Consider the following 19,974-nt stretch of genomic DNA (forward strand, 5'->3'; position numbering starts at 1 on the left):
CCCATTGAATATTATCCCATTAAGATTGTACACTGTTTCTTACTGTCTTAATGTCATCGTCAAAGTTCTGCTCTATCCTCTCCTCCATGAAGTAGATCCTCAGCTTCAAACTAAAATTCTCTTTCTTCAGCTCAGATATTTGCTGCAAAAGTGTAGAATATCAAAAATTGTAAAATATCAAAACTATAAACAATATTACAAAAAACCATGGTCATTTTGGTAAATACGATTTTTAAGTTGCATTTACAATAATGAATTTATAAATGTTGTGGATACATTGAAAATGTAGATTAGTGTGGTTTTTAATAATGTATGTAGACACATCTGGTCTGAACTGGATTGACCCGGTTCAAACCTGTCTGATCTGTGTAAGACTAAACTTATCAGAGCCATTTCACATAAGCCATGTCTAAATCTGTTGTTCTAGTGAGTACACTGGTCTTTATCGGTCTGATGGGATGGGATGTAAAGCTGCAGGTCCCGTGTGTCGTGAAATGCGCATAAAATAGCACACTTTTTGCTGAGACAAGGGGTTTACCCCGGTAATTATGGCAGTGGCTGATGACTACGCGAAAGCACCTTGTAAACCCTTGCAAGGTGTTACGTAAATGGGTCTCATAATCCGTAAACTTCAAAAACAAAGATACATGTAAGTGCTTTGAGACACCTGAAGACAAAGAGCTATATAAAAACTACATGTAACTATCATCTATAAAAAACTGTAGGACTGGATAGTTTCACTTCAGCTCATACCATAGAGTTATGTATCAGAACTAGAGGGCGTACAAAACCATTGAGACAATGGTTCTGACCCTTCATATTACACAGGTCACTCATCAAACATCTTCCAAGTGGACATTTGTATGTAATTTACCCATTGAGATTTATTGCCCATGATGATTCAATGGAGTTAAGTACTGTACGTGACACAGCGAGTGCTCCCTTTGGTTCTTAATAACTCTATGGCTGATACCTAGATGTGAATTGATCTAGCTCCTGGAATAATAAGATTCATTGGTCGAGAACCAATTATGTGACGTGCAACAAATACGCATGTACCATGGCTGCACAGCGCAGAGGGTAACATGAGTAATGTTAACCGGTGTACATCACCTTGATCGTTTCCACCATTGGCCTATTTTCAGCGGGTTTGAGGGAACATGGAAAAATTGTTTCTTATTTGAACAACTGTTCGTCTGCTATGCATACATTGTACTCTGTCATATTCAAGATGACAAAATAACTTTGAGAAGAGTAATTATAACAATGCTACCAACGGTATAACAAATCAATTGTTGCATGCTGTGACGGGGGTCCATGGCCTTTATTCACCCTCGCGGGGCAAATGGCACTCTGGTCTTTGCCTCGGTGCCATTTTCCCCCTTGTGTGTAACAAAATGCCATGGACCCTCGTCACAGCATGCAACAACTGTATACTATACCTGCTCATAGTCCTTCATGGTATGTGCTCTGATTGGAGACATTCTCCCACTACTTATCTTCTGGATGGCTGAAAAGAGTACAAATAGTAATGTTTAGTTGTGGTGTCAATCTTGCATCAGAGTAAGGAGAGCATCTCGAAAATCAGGCACGTTCTCGGTGGGAAAGAATGTGCATGTGGGTACCAGCCGCAATCCGATGGACAGCTAGAATATTCCTCTGGACTGCATCATTGTGCCAAAGAACATGGTACGGGAGCAAGCCTACAAATATGCGCATTAATTTTTAAACGTTCCAATTGAATGTAACGGTCCATGAGGACACCCTCAAATACCAGAAGGTCTTGACACTGTCTCCCTTAAAAGCACTGGACACCTTTGGTAATTGTCAAAGATCAGTACACGTATTCTCACTTGGTGTATCTCAACAATGCATAAAGTAACAAACCTGTGAATATTTGGACTCAATTGGTCGTCGAAGTTGCAAGAGAATAATGAAAGAAAAAACACCATTGTTGCACAGGTTGTGTGCTGTATGCCTTGAATTTGAGACCTCAGCTGACTTTTCTTATTCAAATCAAGTATTAATTTAGTGAGAAAATAATTATTTCTCAAAAACTATGTTACTTCAGAGGGAGCCGTTTCTCACAACGTTTTATATTATCAACAGCTCTCCATTGCTCGAACGTTACCAAGGAAGTTTTTATGCTATAATTATTTTGAGTGGTTACTAGTAGTGTCCAGTGCCTTTAAGTTATTTACTGAGTTCCCAACTCACTCAAAATCCAACACCAGTACATGTTATATACATGTACATGTACATGTAGCTCAACACAGGAGCTGCTTGACTCTGATTAGGGGTTTGTTTGCTTGACAGATACCATGTATTGTTCCATCAGTTTACTACTGCACTCCTCTGTCCAGATAATTCCTCAACCCAACAGAATCAAACAAAAACATGCTTTGGATTTTGATGGACTGGGAATGGCTAAGCTAAAGGAGTCTGCTTGGGCAAAAATTGTGAACATACATTGTACAACGACAGTATTTAATGTGATACTACACACAATTGACCATGTTAACATGAGAATACTTCTCTCTCCTGAAAAAAAGCTTTCATTTTGCTGAATATCATTTAATTTCTATTTTTAAGTACACTGTACACAGACCATCTGCTCAATGTACATGTACACATGTACTTACCTGGCATATTGCCATCAGGGAAATGGTCACTGAAATTAGCTGCAGTAATGTCAGGTCCTGTAGTCACATCAGGTAGGCCAGCCATATTGGCACTAAATCAAATAAAGAAATCAAAATTAGTTAGCACTAAAATATTACAATCACAAACCATGGAGCAAGGAACAGAAGGAGTTGCAACTCCAGTCTTAATCCCCGAAGCTCAAATTAATCTGATTAGCGCTGCGCCCACCTCCAGTGGATACACTATGGATGTGAACCACAGCGCCTGTAAAAGGCTGTACACATTCCGACCCCAGCGAGCTCTTTGTACGCCATGTGTCTACCGTCTTCTGCTGCCGTCGCTGGTATCACATCGTTTTCCATTTATAATTATTGAAGTAGTAAAGTACAGTGTAGCAACACACAAGTTCAACGCGTGCGCAGTAGACGATGTTAGCCACGTTGCATGCACACAGTGCTACATTAGAAACTGTCGATTTTGAGCTTTCTACTGAATTTTGAAGCAAACAAATCGGCCTTTCCTGTGATGAGTGACACTTGTTAGGTTTTGCTGATCGGAAAAATTATGAAATATGTAATATTGATTTGTTTATCATGAAAAGAATGTCAGTGGTGTCCGGCTATGAAAACGAATTGAGATTGTTCGCAAACGTTTTTCCTATCGGGGGATATGCATTTGAACAGTAGACACAATTAGACACAAACTGAAAAAAAGGGAATATAAAATGTTTTTTATTATTTTACTTTTAGACAATTTGGGGTGGGATATTTTTGGTTAAGAAAATTGAGAGAGCCGTAATTATTCAACTGACTTTGTGTTTGTTTTGAAAGAATATTACAAAGAGGTAAATCCTGTGGCATTTTCTTTTGCTAAAATCATTGAAATGTTGTTATTCTTAGCTAAAATCATCCTTGCCGTATGCCGTTTGGTTGAGAAGGACACTTGAACGCAATGCAATTTTTGTGACATAACCACATACATATAATATCTAGTTCTTTATACTTGGAAATGCGCCCGCAGATGTTTCTGCCGATCAGTGCTGGTCGTTTGTGACCGCGGTAACACACGTGGAATCTTTGAACCAACTAGTTGTAACTCCTTCTGTTCCTTGCTCCATGCAGAAACAATGTGTTTAAAATACAGTTTTTAAAACAAAATGCAATACTACTTACTCCATTAAGGTCTAATCTAAAAGCAATACATGTACGTGTACATGTACACAATGTACATGTATACCATAAAAATAAACAAGTTTCATGTAAAATGGTTTCCAACCTAGGTTTTCACACATTGTAAATTGTAGGCCCCTGTATTCATCAGTTTATACCAAAAGTAATTAATGGGGTAAATGTATGGGTACCAGAGTAGTTCTTACACTTTGTGAATATTCATCGAAAGCAACTTCTTTTAAATTGTCATTTTGTTCTTTAATTGCTAGTCTGTAGTCTCAGTGTATTTTCATCATCTTAACCTGGCTGAAACTGTTTACACCAAAATAGCATTGCCTTTATCACCAACAAACCAAAGGGGTTTTCTTTGAATGAGTTCTACAGATGAAAATTGCGTCATAAAAAACACCATAAAATACTGTCTGTCGCCTACGTATACATGTATGCAACGCACTGCACACAAACTACTTGTATGCAAAGGATGAATAACTCTTTGTTTCCTTTTTAGGAGGTGCAATTAGGCCTATGCCCTATTACTTTCTACAATGTACATGTAGCATAATAAAAAATAACCTACAAGATCTAATAATTTATCATCAGTTTTGGCTTGTAAACTGTCGTTACAATTTTGTGCATGACTTGTGGTGGTGTACATACTATGTTTATGATAGTGAGAGTAACCATTTAGTACATTTCCTTCCTCAATCAGTCAAAAGCAGACTACAAGTTTTAAGACTTCATTGTCTATTATTCCTTTTTTTTTGGGGGGGGGGGATTTCTTCCTCCAAGTTACATGTACTCTGTCTGACCATGAAGGATCTTCTACCATGCTCAGATGATAGAAGAATTGTTTTCCTAGTAATTACTCAGACTTCTGTACATAAAAAATGTACCATGGACCAGGGTTCTTTCTACTTCTAGAAACTACATATGTAAGACTCACGGGGGAGTTTCTAGGTTCTTTCAATGCACAAGCAAAACCATCATACTCCAGATTGCACAGTTGGAGTTTTAAAATCAAGTTTAAAAACATCAAGTAGAAAACATTTTAAAAATAGCTTGTTTTTTTCATCAAAATGTTTTCTTGATCAATGTTTTTAGAGACATTCTTATTTGATTATTGTACATGTACATTGAAGATCAAATTCGTGTTCTTAGAATGTGTGGACTGTGACATGAAGTGGTAAAACATGTGCAATCTGGTAAAAAAAATAGACAAAGTTGCAGATGATTTCAAGAGTGTTTTGTAACCCTCCAATATTACAATAAAAATTAATAACATTGCCCGACATTTAGAACCAACCAAATGTGTTGACTCAACTCAACAAACTGTATGCATCGTGTTTAACAAGTTTACATAGGCCTACAAAAGTAAACTCGAAAAGGAAAATTTAGCGCGTACTTAAACTTGTGGGATATTTTAAACTAATCATTTGTAAATTGTATCCAGAAAAGTTGCCGTATCCTGCCATCACTTTTTCGTTATTCGTTATACACATATTATGAATAAAGTATCCAATCCAATTTTAGGCGTACCTAAAAAACAAAATAATAGCCTAGTATAAGAAATCAGAAATTTAAATTTGAAATGTGGTTTCCACTTTCATTCAATTTCTACAGTTTATCAATGTTTAACTTAATTTTTTAAAGTTTTATTTTGAGAAACAACAAACAAAATGAGATTCAGGTTTTTGTAAAAATTACAATGAAAAAGTGGTGGCAGTATGGACCTGGTTACTGGTTAGTTGTGATAATGTAACCCTCCTCCCGTGACATGCACACACAGCCGAAGCTCCGCTCCCCCTCAGATTCGAATTTTCAAACTGGGAAATTTTTTACTCTTTCGCTCAGGGATCTGGTAAGTTTTTGTCCATTTTCTTCAAATTATTTCCTCAATGTTGTTTTGAGTGGTGCACCTTGTACAAACGCACCCCTGCACCGCTCATAGACAAGTAGTCCCTCGGCTTTACGTCCTGTCTTATGGACCCTACTGAGTATACAAGTAGAAGTAGATGTAGAAGTAGGATTCATTAGACATTAAGGATCAAGTACGTATTCCTAATCCTAGAATTTGTGTCATGATTTTCCAAAGTGGTAAAAATGGAACAAATCTGCTGACTAGCGTAGCTGTCAAAATTGTACGTTTTTAACCATTTTGCCCTGCACAGATTGCGGATGCTTCGTAACCCTCCGGCCTGGTGGCCGTCACGAGGAGGGTTTTGTTATCGTAGACCCAGTAACTGGAGCGAGGTCAGTCCGCGCAAAGTGCAGATAAGGCAACGTTGCCTTATTGTGCAACCAGTAGCGCAATAATGCAACTTCCGGTGTAAAAGTAGAAAAATGTAAGCTACGTTGAAAACAAGGTGAAATACTGTCAATGCTTATCAGCTTATGTGGTCTGAGGGTAAAATAAAACATCTTTACTGTTGTTTTAGGATAGTTGGGCTGGTTGGGGATGGGTTGGGGTGGAGCATGGAGGAGGGGTGGGGTATGGGGGCGGAGCTAATACTACACGTGAGAATAGCGTCATGATTAAAGGTTTATTTATTCATTTTTTTTAAGCTTCATAATTATATTCTGTATTTACATTGAGTTTTTAATTGTAATACATTTCTTTAATAAAATTATTTCTGAACGTTGATTAGTTCTTTTTTGTATTTATATTTATAATGACGATTTAATTCTTTCTCTGTGAGCACAGGCTTTCTCGATCTGCCGGCTCCAAATCTTTTTCTCTGGCTGGGCTGGAGGAATGGAACAAGTTACCAAAACTCGTCAGGGAATCATCTTCTACTGCCATTTTCAAGAAAAACCTCAAAACCTACTTTTTCAGTCAGCCTCGACATTAATATTTTGTTGTTTTGTTTTTCTTGCTTCTTTGCTTGGTTCTTGTTTAGTTCAGGCGCTTATAAATACCTATATTATTATTATCAACTCTCAAATGTTTTACTTTTTTCTAAGTCTCGTATTTCAAAAGTGTACATTTCTTAGGTTTTATTTTTAACATTTAAGAGTCCCTGCCTGTAAGAGTGTACCAAGTGGTGATTCATGGGTTCTCAGATCTTCTTCTAAAAAATTAGAGTGATACATCATCATACCAAACGAATAAATCCAAAATTTTAGTTTGCTGACGCTTTCGGTTTTAGAGTTACCAGTTATCAAAGTTTCGGCCTAAAAGCCCTCGAGAAACGAATAGTACATTCCCTGTTCACACAAAAATGTGCGCCAAGGTCATCCCAACAAAAGTAAAACATTTTTTGAAACCTCCTGTTGGGCTCATAACAAAAGTAAAAGAAAAAAATTGGGATCTCGTTGGCGCATCATGTTACGCGCACCTGAACCTTTGACGAACAGTGCCCTCGTGCCATTTTCAACGTCTCATAACTCAGCGCGCCTATAAGATCCCATGAATAAAACAAGTTCAAATGAAAGAGCTTGCATCCCTAAAACAAATTTAAGTGCAAAGTGCGTGGGATCTCGTTGGCGCAGAGAGATAATAGAGGTCAAAGTTCAAATTTTACCAATATATTGCGTTTTCGTACCTCCGTAACTTCGCGCGCCAACAACAAAAAATTGTTTTTATGGCAACTGGGTATTGGAACAGTTTTCATCTAATGACAAATGAAAAAAGAATCTTGGGATCTCTGCAACTTGCATGTCAAAAGATTTTTTGAAAATTTTGTAAAGTATTGTCATTCCACACATTTTGGCCTAAATTGGCACAACATTCACTTTTTTCATCACTGTCTAAGTATCTGTGCCAACAAGATCCCATCAATGTTTTCTTGTATTTGGTTAAGTTGAGTGTTCCTAAACAGATTTCAATTGAAAAATAATTGGGATCATGTTGGCTCACCAATATAACAAAGGTCAAAGGTCATATGAAACTACACTACTGCCTATTTCGGGCGATTTTGCGTCATCTAGAAATCCACGCGCCAATATGATCCCATTAAGTTGTCTGCGTTTTATGATTATATAGATTCTCAGCAACGCATAAAAAGCAAAAACCAAATGGGATTTGAGTGGCGCTAACAAATATTACAGATCAAAAGTTCACAATACATGCCTATACACATTGTACTTAATGCATTGCTGTGGCAATCGAAAGTGAGAAATATCCCCCAATTTCAAAACGTTGGCAAACCATGAAGGGGATAGGTCTCCAAAATGAATTTTGGTCAAGATATAGACTTGACTTGTTTTTACAAATGGTGTTAGTTTAATGTTGGTTGGTAACTGTTGCCAAGGTCAAAGGTTACAAAGAATATGGGTGTTTTTTATATTTCCGTCAAGAGCCAACTTCAGAGCCTTTTCAAGATTTTATTTAAAGAACAAGGGCTCTATCATTTCAGTTTGGGACAGCCACTTATAATATCTAGGCACATATGGTTGTCCCAAATTAATTATAGAGCCCTTCCTTATTTGATAAAATGTTGACAGGGCTTTGAAGTTGGTTCTTGACAGAAAATGTATTACAAAACACCAATATTTTCTGTGGAGAGCCAACTTCAAAGCCATGTCATCATTTTATCAAATGAACAAGGGCTCTATAATTAATTTGGGACAATCACATGTGCCTAGATATTATAAGGGGTTTTCCCCAACATAAAGGAAAGAGCCCTTGTTCATTAAATAAAATCTTGAAAAGGCTCTGAAGTTGGCTCTTGACAGAAAATATAAAAAACACCCATATTCTTTGTAACCTTTGACCTTGGCAACAGTTACCAACCAACATTAAACTAACACCATTTGTAAAAACAAGTCCAGTCTATCTCTTGACCAAAATTCGTTTTGGAGACCTATCCTCTTCATGGTTTGCCAACATTTTGAAATTGGGGGATATTTCTCACTTTCGGTTGCCACAGCAATGCACAACTTTAGTAAACATCAAAGTGAAAAACACTTCTTAAATAAACATTTTATAAATCTTTGAAAATTAACAAAAAATGTGATTTTCAAATCAAATGGAAGTCAGCAAGTACAACAATGTTACACTTTTACCAAGTTAATAAAATGTTGCCACCATGTGTGTTCAGAATGTTGAATGGGACATCTAATTAGTACATAACTTCCTGCTGATTGGCGTGCCCAATAGTTTTTGTTGAAAAGTGGATATACCAAGTTTAGTTCTGCCCTAATTAATAAAGATTGCACAAACCAAAATTAATTATTTTATATCACTGATGTTTAATTTGTAGTCATACTTAACAAAGATTGCACAATTAAAATAATTACTAATTAATAATTATTTATTTTCGAAATAATTACTGTACCTTCCTTTTTACTTGTTTACATTTGGTTGCAATCTACTGTTTTAAATCAATTATGTCAATGGGACGGGCCGGGATGGCTAAGTTAGAGAACCGCCTGCACATCTCCCCCCCCCCCCCATCTCCCTCCCCCCCCCCCCCCCCCTCAACCTCCAAAATATTTTGGGTCCACCACAACGAACTTGTCTGGCGTAAATGAACAATTCCGGCATCGGGCCGATCTCAAGTTTCAAACCACGGTCCCTTGGACATAGATAGGCCTACTCTTGCCAAACTTGTCACTATATTTACTTAGGTTCCCTGCTTTAATATGAAATTCTCGTCTACATACAAAATTTGTCATCCAAACTACTTCAGCCAAGGCAAGGAGCAAAGTTACTAAAATAGTTATTACTATTACAAGGCTCTTCCAAGTTTCCCACCATCTGTTTATGTTTCGCGCAATTCATGAATGGTCAGGAACGTCAATACATTTAAAAACTTAACATCAACAAAGTTTTTATTTTATTAAATTTTAAAAATATTAAGTTTAATTTAAAACTGTAATATCATTTTTTTATTGACTATAATCAATGTTATTTATAAAATAAGAGTGGTTTTTAAACTTGATAAATTAACACCGCTGGACGAGGATACAATCTGACACAGTAAAATGGCGTCGCAGTTTTCCTGAACGGCAAGTGTGGAGTGATGATTTTCAAAAGCCATTTGCGCGAAAACGCACAGATAACTTTTTGATTTGCAAAGATAGAAAGTTGGGTAAGGAACTGTACAATACTATTATATGATTTTAACTATTCCAACAAAGCCTTTTTCGATTCCCTTTTTGTGTTTGAATGCAAGAGTTGCCAAATAGTGCAACTTTGAAGTAGTGCAATTCGTCAACGTTTCTCAATTCTGCTACTCAACATTGCACAATAAGGCAACGTTGCCTTATCTGCACTTTGCGCGGACTGAGGTACTCCTTTTTTCAAAATTTTGACATTTTCGACCGAAAATGTCAAAATAGGAGTACAGCGCCCCAGTTACTGGGTCTAAGTAAGTTATCGCAACTAGTTATTGGTCAGAAAGTTTTCCATACGCTGTTAGTGGCAAATGGGAGCTAACAAAAATCCCATCAAATTGGAAAAGTTTCCGTATGGCGCCACCACTTTTTCATTCGATATGAAATAATATACTAATATTACTATCTAATTCTAATTATTTACCCCAATTTTGGGCCAATGAGATACATCGTAACACTGTATATCCCCTTTTGTAAAAAATTAGTGAAAAAGTGGTGGCACCGTACGGAAAGTTATCCACCAAATTTTGTAAATGTTGGACATGAAAGAGGAGGGACCGTGAAGGGATCAATTAGCTCAAATCAGCTAGGAATAGATTCAGATGATCAAACAATCATCAACGATCAATCAAGAAATTGATTTGATATTTTGATGACGTCAAGTCAGTCACCAACAAGAAAGAACAAGTGTCATGTTTGAGATTTACCTTTCCTCAAAGTTGACTGGCAGTGTAGGATCATCCGCCATCATAGAATCCATGTTGAATGTTTATAGGAGAAAACTGTTCCAGCCAAAAGTATTCAATTTCCTGTCATTTTGTGCTGTCGGTTTGTAAACCCGCCATGTTGGCAAATAGCTAAGGATCATGGGAATTATTCGCCGACGGCTGTTTACGTTTTCACAGACAATAGAGGGCGTACTCTGTACTTTTACTGTCGGGCGCGCGTGCGCTGGGCGAGCAAGCGGGATGCATTTTTTTCTCGTACACCAAAAGTGCCACTGTCGTAATGCTTTTCAATTGAGATTTTTTTCTCCAAATCTATTCAAAGAAGGAATCCTTCAAAAACATCAGGAAATTTGTTGATGGTTGCAATTTTGATGTACAGAAAAAAATTGCGAGCGGGATCGATCGTTGGATGACGACACACAAAAGCCGTTTTTAGACAATGGCTTAAAGGCCTACATTAGTGTTATATTGGGTGCGTTCGTTTAGCTCCCCCGGGTCGACCCCGGTGTGTGGCAAATTATTTTTCCCAAGACGAACGTGTGCAGATAATTACCCACATTTGTCCTAGAAAAAAATAACCGCCACACACCGGGGTCGACCCAGGGGAGCTAAACGAACGCACCCATTAAGGCCTGCCTATATGCTTTGTTTTGAAAGGGCAAAAGGGCACCAAGGCATTTTCTCCTTGGGAAAAGACACCATGTATGAGGAGCATTTCGTGGGCATCAAGTCAATGACCAGGGTGCATGGTAGGCAATCGCCTGCCTCCGTGACTCAGGTCTGGTTAGTATAGTTATAGGTTAATTGGCAGTTCAGTGTCTGTGGATTGTCCACAAAGGACTCGGGAAAGCACCGAGTGTCGCATATCGGTGTAGGGTGAAAACAAACTTTTAAAAACCGCACCGGACCCGTTTTTGACTCCGTTCATCAATCGACAAACAAAAAGTATTTTTTAATGATCACTTGTTCTCTTTTGAATTCTATTTCCAAGGGAGTTCATGGAAAAAAGTATTGACCATGGCAGCGCAGATAGACTGTGACCGAGTTCGGCACTGGAAACGTTCTCCTGAACCGAGCACGGAAAGACCCCCCCCCCCCCCCCCAAAAAAAAAGAAAAAAAAAAAAAAATAGCCTACCCATTGATAATACTCGTCGTCAACCTCCGACTTCCAATATCTGAGATTCTCATCAATTAAAGTCAACTGGAAGTGGTATTTTTTCAAAATAAAGCTTTTGTCACTAATATATGTGTTTTGATGAGTGGAATGTGAATAAACAGTTAACTAAGGTTTTAAAAAATTAGTTCTTATGTTATTTACAAATTTAAGAGTAGACCCCGACCCGAGAGGGCGCTGTTCGTGACGTCAATCGAGGCAGACTTTGCCTGTAATGCGTAGAGTAAACACAATTGCAAAGTACATGTATGGACCAAGTCGTGAGTTTGTACGTTTAAAAAAAAAAAAAAAAATGCCAACCAGGTGTATTGCTGCTGAGTGCAGAAAAACACTCTTTGAAATACCAACTCACGACTTGGACGTACATGTACTTTGCACGTGTGTTTACTATACGCATTGCAGGCAAAGTCTGCCTCGATTGACGTCACAAAAGGGGTAGGCGGAGTCAACCCCCCAAACAACTTTATATATTGTTTAAACATATAAATCGTGACAAACAATTACTAAAAAAATTGTTTTATTGTTCGTAAGCATATTCTCTTATGTTTGAAAGAAAAAAAAATCATATTTCCAGGTGACTATAATTCTTCATAATTCTTCACTATAATTACTGCTATGGATCAGACAACAATTCAACACGGCATAACTTTTAGAAAATTGTTGTTTTGTTAGGAAGAAACGATAAATGAGTAAAATTGCGGGTCAACCATGTGAATATGTTTTCAAGTTGTGGGAGTGTTGGCTCTGAAAAGAGCCGGTTTGGTCTCGACATTTCGAACAGTATATATTTCTCCTGAAGACGAGCAGAGTACTGTTCGAAAGGGCGAGGCCACACCAGCTCTTTTCAGAGCTATATCATTTATAACCCATAAAAGAGATTACACATGGTTTTACGCGCGCAAGTTCACTATTTATTTATTTGTATTTATTTATGCCTTTTTCTCCACACCATGCAAAACTTATTGTTTTGTTCCTCTCTGTTCTTTTTAGAAGGGTTTGAAAATACCAAGAAAGTAGAGTCATGTCTTGAAAATAAATTTCAAAACCAAAAAGGGCAGAATTACAGAAAGTGGTAGTAAGAGCTTTTATTCAAATCACCAATTACTGAGGCAACAAAACACACTTTACGCTATACTGAGTCGATCGCAGTAAAACTCAGCAGGCAAACCTGTGGAAATTAATTTATGAAATAATTAATACAATGGATAGGTTATTTTTAAAGTAGTTTAGGCTCTACTTCTTGTTCTTATCGTGTCCGCACACACACACTGGATATTGTGACTGCATGCATGGACACAGTTTCTAGCAATAATTATGATTGTACTCTGCAAGGTCCTCCGTTTTGCATTCTTGCTCCAATAGGGGGCATCTCAGGAGGTGCTCCATAGTTTGTGGATCTGTCTTACATGCAGGTCACGTCTTCAGAGTCTACCTGTATACCCAGCACTTCTTGAGAGACACTTTGCACAGTTCTAACGAGGCACTTCCATTTTACTGCAAACATTATATAGGCCTATACTGACTCAAAAGAACCCTACCTTGAATTTCTGGGTCGAGGCTCGGACCCGGAGCAAACGGTGTTTCTTGAGTTATTTTGAGTGGTGGCTTTTATCAAAAATTGCACCATTTTCAATGCATTATAATAATTTCATTAGCCCTGGGTTTGTTTTGGGAGGACATAGCAGGACCCCTTTTATAATTTTGTTTTGACTCCACACTGCGTACATTTTTGTTTACAGGTAAATGTAATCATTTGTATTTTGTTTTGAACCGCTCGATTGTTTAAATCCTATTAAAGGCAGTGGACACTATTGGTAATTACTCAAAATAATCATCAGCATAAAACCTTTCTTGGTGGCGAGTAATGGGGAGAGGTTGATGGTATAAAACATTGTGAGAAACGGCTCTCTCTGAAGTGCCATAGTTTTCGAGAATGAAGTAACTTTCCACAAATTTGATTTCGAGACCTCAGATTTAGAATTTTGAGATCTCGAAATCAACCATCTAAACGCACACAACTTCGTGTGACACGGGTGTTTTTTTTCTGTCATTATTATCTCGCAACTTCGATGACCGATTGAGCTCAAATTTTCACAGGTTTGTTATTTTTATGCATATGTTGAGATACACAAACTGTGAAGGCTAGTCTTTGACAATTACCAATAGTGTCCACTGCCTTTAAATGATGTTGTACATACAATAATGAACATGTACATGTAATGTGTGTGCACGTTTTTGAGATATCACCGACTCCGGAGCGAATCATTATGTTCACGCGTGACACTTCTTATTTAAATTTTGGTTATAACTAAGTGATGTCCACTGAGTCGCGTTACTTCGGAGTAAAATGTTTCTCAAAATGTATTTTATTCAAAGCTGTTGTATTTCTCACCCAGTAAGTTGTTGTTTCCATCAGTTTCAAAGTCGTTACCAAACGTAAACGGAACCTTTAAAGGGGCATGACAAAACTCTCCATGATCCTTAGTGCATTAGTGATGTAATATCATGATGTTTTAGGCAAACAAACACAATCTTCAGTAATGTAACAAATTGTGAAACAAAACATGACAATCGGACGTATATTTCGTGAGATTGTGGTTTCAATATTTAACTTGGTAAACTAATTAATTTAAGCTAATTACATTGCACTATAATTGGGGGGGGGGGGGCCTTTCATAATGATTTTTAAATGAAACAGTGTGTAGGCCTACAATCAATATTGCAAAGCGAACTAAATTGAACAATATTAGTTTCTTTAAAATAACTTTAAAAATAAACTTCAGTGATTCGATGGTTGTCGTTAATTTTATAGTTGTAAATTTTTGACACAGGCCCGTACTGCTCGTTGATCTCATGCAATGGACAGACAGCTGCTTCTACCATAGTCCGTACCAGTACTAGCCAGACTGCACGTTTCTAAACTATTTTTTTTTCACACTACACAACGATAACAATTGTGACTTGTGATGAAAAATAACATGCACAAAACCCCAACTTTGGGAGTGCTGCCAACAACATGACGGAAAAAATTGAAAAACATTCCTTTGGCGTTTTATGCGTTATGCATCACCGACACTATTTCCACTCCTCGATCTATTGTTAAACACTGAAAACACCGCCTACAGTGCACCATATAACAAGGCCAGCCTATACAGTCACAATGACTACCTAAATAGGTGTAATAACTCAATGTTGACAAAAGTGCAAATACGATGGGTATAACTCACTTATCAATAATTATGAAATTGATAACAGAAATAAAATCATAGTTAAAGTTCCCGAGACACACCATTACGTACTGTGAGGGGCTTTAAAACACTTAACTTTTTTGTATTTTAAACAAAGAATCCCACGAGTTTCTATAGAAAGGGTAATGCCAATAATTCCATGTCAATCTTCTATGGGAGTATGACACTGTTTTTCACGAATAACATAATTATAGCCGGCCCAAAAAAAAAAAACAAAAAAAACAAGAAGAAAGGAGAAAAGGGAAACAGGTAGGTTTAACTCATAGTTTTCGCGTGGTTTAGTCAACCAAACGTATTTCTCGCAGACGCAAATTTATTTTTAAAGTAATTATGCCGACAAATCATAACATTTTAAAGTACTTGGCGTGGGTAGATCATGGACTCAAAAGAGCCATCAACATAAAGAACACTCACAAATGACGTGTGCCCGTGAGCAATATCAATTACTGCTACACGATCACAACAGCTTCACACACCTCAATCTCGGCATACCAAGCCATTGTCCTCATGTTTATACCAGACTGTCAAAGTTTTCCAACAGAAACGAAACTGGGCCAGTGTTTCGCAAGCAAGCTAAGCGGCTGGACGGAAGCGAAGGAACATCTCCCAATGGTTTTCTCCTTGGGACGCTACCAAACCAACCTCAAGCTAGAACAACGACTAATTAGGGACAGTCATTAACAAGTCCAGTGATGGTCTTGATTCAAGCTGTTCTATTAGCAAACAACCGCCGACATTAATGTACAACAAACAGCCATTTTTGCACCTGTAGTTCACGACTGAGTGCACGGTACCAGACACTCGTTACAGTCGACCGATCGGGTGACGAGGAATTTGGGACGATTACACCTTGTTAGTTTCTCTGGACAACAATAACACAGTAAGTACCATTACAAGTATTTTACAATGAAAAATTATTGCTCTTTATCATTACAAACATGTACGGATAGAAACATACGAGGTTCATTAAATTAATACCACTAGACAGATGTAGGCTCTAAATGGGAGGGATTTTAAAGTTAATCCAAAGGATTGTGATTATTTTGTATAGGGACCAGCCCATTTTTCTCTTCTGGATTTGAATTTTAAATGCTTGAATCTATTTTAGATCTAAAAATGGATTGGTCCCTAATTACAACTATTTGGATTAACTTTTAAATCCCACCGATTTAGAGTGTATGTTATTTTATCGTGTAATTATTTTTTTAAGGAAAGTGTTTATTGAAAAATTACACGTCAATAGTTGTGATTGGTTTTAACACTTTTTGAAGTGTTGTTCTGTGTTATAATACAGTAGCATGACATTGTATATCGATGATAACGTCTTGTAAACAACAGTTGTTCTCAAAGTATCTTTTGTACTATATGTAGAGAAACCTAGACTTGTGCTTCTGTAAATGCGTGTAAAGTTTGACCGAGAGTTACAACTCTACATTCACTGTTATCACAACTTTTACTCGTAAAAGAAAACGTGGCTCTCGGATTCGTAATTTCAAAATGCTTCCACGCGCAGGAAGAATTGCCTTCACGACTCCTTTCTATTGAAGTAACAACCATTTTGTGCCCCAAATCACTGATTGATTTTTGTTTTGTTTACTTGTTCTGCAAATTAGTCACACTGTTAAAGGCAGTGGACACTATTGGTAATTACTCAAAATAATTATTTTCACAAAACCTTTCTTGATTACGAGCAATAGGGAGAGGTTGATAGTATAAAACATTGTTAGAAACAGCTCCCTCTGAAGTGACGTAGTTTTCGAGAAAGAAGTCATTTTCAACGACTTTGATTTTGAGACCTCAAGTTTAGAATTTGAGGTCTCGAAATCAAGCATCTGAAAGCACACAACTTTGTGTGACCAGGGTGTTTTTTTTCTTTCATTATATAATATCTCGCAACTATCCCACAAGATTGAGCTCAAATTTTCACAGGTTTGTTATTTTATGCATATGTTGAGATACACCAAGTGAGAAGACGGGTCTTTGACATCTACCAATAGTGTCCACTATCTTTATGTCTTTTTCATGAAAATTAGTAGGCTGTAATGATGTACTTAAAACCTTTTAGAAAGCATTGAATCCTATCCCTCGTGTACACGATTCACTTATCCAAGTTTGTACAAAGTTGCTCTAAATATTCCGTTTTGTCCATAGAAAAAATAAGGGGGCCGATATGACGATAAACTGTACATTATTTATATTACGATATGCCCTTTGTGCATAGGAAATAAATGTTATTCTTTTGTTGGCAACATTTTGGAACTGCCAAAGACATTATTACCCCTACCTCGACACGACATTTACTGTACTATAGTGTGAATTAGAGAATAACAGTGTGAGTACCCGGTCTTCACTGCGTGGTAATGACCGGGTTGGTGGCTGGCGCTGTTAGTGGCCACTTTTTCGCTATTTTTCCAAAGCCGGTCTTTATACCACCGTTAACACTCTCACACGTGACCGGGTTTTGACCAATCAGAGACTTGAAACCGTCCAAGGTATTTATTAATGTTCAATATCCACTACCGAAAAAGGCAACATTGATATTCGCTGTACAACGTCTAATATCCAATATCAACTAACTCTACTGTCATTTTTTTGAAATGCAAACTGGAGCTCGCTATCTAGGCATTTATTTTGAACTACCCACCCACAATTAAAAAAAAAAAATGTTGAAGCCCTGTAAACTCTAATTAAAACCCTACGATTGTTCCTCCCGGTTGGTCTATTGACGAATGACTATTGATTTTATATCCCGATTTGGGGCCGGGGTGGGGGTTGCATAGGATCACTTATCATCACCAAATCCTAATTTCTGGTGTAAAAAGTGCCCATGGGCCGGCTTTATCGTAAAAAGTGCGTGGCTTTGTTGTAAAGAAAATTCAGGTTAATTATTTTTACCCGCACTGCAGAAAGGCTCACAGTAGCTTTTGTCAATGTAATATACTGCTTTAATAAGGTAAATTTAATACAATGAAAGTCACGTGCAAACGTTTCAGCTGAATTCCAAAGTCAACTTGCTTTGGAAACAGCACACTGCAGTAAATAAAACTCAAGCACAAGAATGTCTAATCTATCCACATTATTTTTAGCGAGGTGACATTGTGTATTTACCAACCGCATCTCTGACCAAAGCATTCGCGAACGGACACCAATGAAACGATTAATGAATCGTTTCTAAGATTTTTTTTTAAGGTGAAACATTATCCAAACTATTTCTTCGAAGGGATCTCCTTTATCTAAATAGTTTATAGTACAATCGCAGTTCTTCTCACCAAGTACTAGTTTTTATGATGATTAAAGCCATTGGATCCTTTCGGTTCAGAAAAAAAGAGTTCACAGATTTACAAATAACTTACAGGGTTTACAGAAGGTAGTGGTGAAAGACTTCCCTTGAAATATTATTCCATGAAATGCTTTACTTTTTGAGAAAACAGTAAACAACAATATCAATTCTCTTAAGCGACTCACGACTTGGACGTACAAGTACTTTGCACGTGTGTTTACTATACGCATTGCAGGCAAAGTCTGCCTCGATTGACGTCACAAAAGGGGTAGGCGGAGTCAGCCCCCGAACAACTTTATATATTTTTTTAAACATATAAATCGTGACAAACAATTACTAAACAAATTGTTTTATTGTTCGTAAGCATATACTCTTATGTTTGAAAGAAAAAAATTTTTATTTCCAGGTGACTTTAATAAAATAGCCATGATACGCAGTGGTTTTGAACTAAGTAGTTGATAATGTTACCTCATGTAAGTACAAATAGGACTTGATGTAATGTAAATATTTGAAGAAGCAGAAGTGATCAAACCAAGTCAGAGTGTGACGGTTGAATTACAGTCCGGCCATTCTCTCTTTTGAGACCAAAACAAATGGCTTACTCTTTGACTCGGTTCCTTTTCATGAGTGGTATTTCCCTTTTTGAACTATCGTCTTTTAGTTATCTAAAAGTATGATCATTTCTAGATCTAGACTAGACTTAGGCCATGTCGTAGGTCTTAGGCTCCGGCTACTGATTAGGTTCACATTTAGGCTCCGTAGTCTTAAGCCGGCCTTATGTCAAACTACGTTTTTCTTGCGCTTGCAACAAACCGTCGGCAACGGGTAGACAAAAATGTGCTCAGGTCACAACTGAGAAATCGTGCTCCTGCGATTAGTTCCTGACCGTTGGGATCACGTCGTACAAATTAAGTTCAAATTGTTCTACTCTTGCGATTATTAATTTTTTTCGATCGGCGACTGTTCCAGATTGTCTTAAAATCATGGCAGTTACGCTCAAGTCGTAAATAATCGCCGACTGAAATGTTCGCCTTAGCTCATCCTGAAAAGTCAGTCGCCGACTGTTTTTTGTGGACGCAAGGTCGACCTGAGGCTTCCTATTTATAGGCTCCGACTGAGGCTCTGGCTTAGGCTCCGGCCGAGGCTCTGGCTTACGCTCCAGCAGAGGCTCGTGTGTTTTCAGTTAATGGCTTCCAGCCACGGCCTTAACTCCGATGTGGCTTGCCAGTGTGTTTTGTTATACCTCATCATTTGAAAATCGTGAAGCAATAAAGACAGATTAAATGCTTGAACTCCAGCCCGTGGTTTCAAAAGGACATGCACCAACAGTTCCCATAATAGACCGTCATTTTTGATCATGGCGAGGCCATCCTGTTTTTCTGTAATTCATTGTGACAGAGTCAAAGTTGGAAGGGAAAGTTTCTGATGCATTGCATTATAGTATCCGTGGCTCGAATCGTGCAACGAGCATGCAGTCACTGATTTTGTTTGACAATTGAACAGAATTTTCAGTATCTATGACACTTGGTGATTTTCAAAGAACTTTTTTCTTATGATCCTATTAAAAGGACGCATGGCTGGATCGGCTCTCTGGTATTAACTTTTTTTCGGGAGCTTGTTTTGTGTTACTTTGGATAACAAGTGAAGTAGACCACTTCTAAAAAAAACCAACAA

The 19,974-nt window shown here is 37.6% G+C and overlaps 2 protein-coding genes across 3 annotated transcripts in view; one reads left to right on the plus strand and one right to left on the minus strand.

The window, feature by feature from the left end:
- LOC139947862 (uncharacterized) overlaps window positions 1–10,713 on the minus strand; it is a 71,262-nt gene extending 60,549 nt beyond the window's left edge. For both annotated transcript variants that reach the window (XM_071945684.1, XM_071945682.1), the window contains exons 1-4: window positions 10,577–10,713; window positions 2,643–2,734; window positions 1,443–1,510; window positions 44–142 (exon numbers count right to left, since the gene is read on the minus strand). In XM_071945684.1, the coding sequence (XP_071801785.1) occupies window positions 44–142; window positions 1,443–1,510; window positions 2,643–2,734; window positions 10,577–10,629 (312 nt within the window). In that variant the 5' untranslated portion in view covers window positions 10,630–10,713. The remainder of the gene's footprint in view (window positions 1–43; window positions 143–1,442; window positions 1,511–2,642; window positions 2,735–10,576) is intronic.
- Window positions 10,714–15,623: 4,910 nt separating this feature from the next.
- Window positions 15,624–19,974, plus strand: part of LOC139948055 (uncharacterized) — a 50,589-nt gene continuing 46,238 nt past the window's right edge. Inside the window, exon 1 of the mRNA XM_071946060.1 lies at window positions 15,624–15,900. The gene's annotated coding sequence lies outside the window, so the exon portion shown is untranslated. The remainder of the gene's footprint in view (window positions 15,901–19,974) is intronic.

Source organism: Asterias amurensis, chromosome 15, assembly GCF_032118995.1.
Source record: "Asterias amurensis chromosome 15, ASM3211899v1".
Lineage (NCBI taxonomy): Eukaryota > Metazoa > Echinodermata > Asteroidea > Forcipulatida > Asteriidae > Asterias > Asterias amurensis.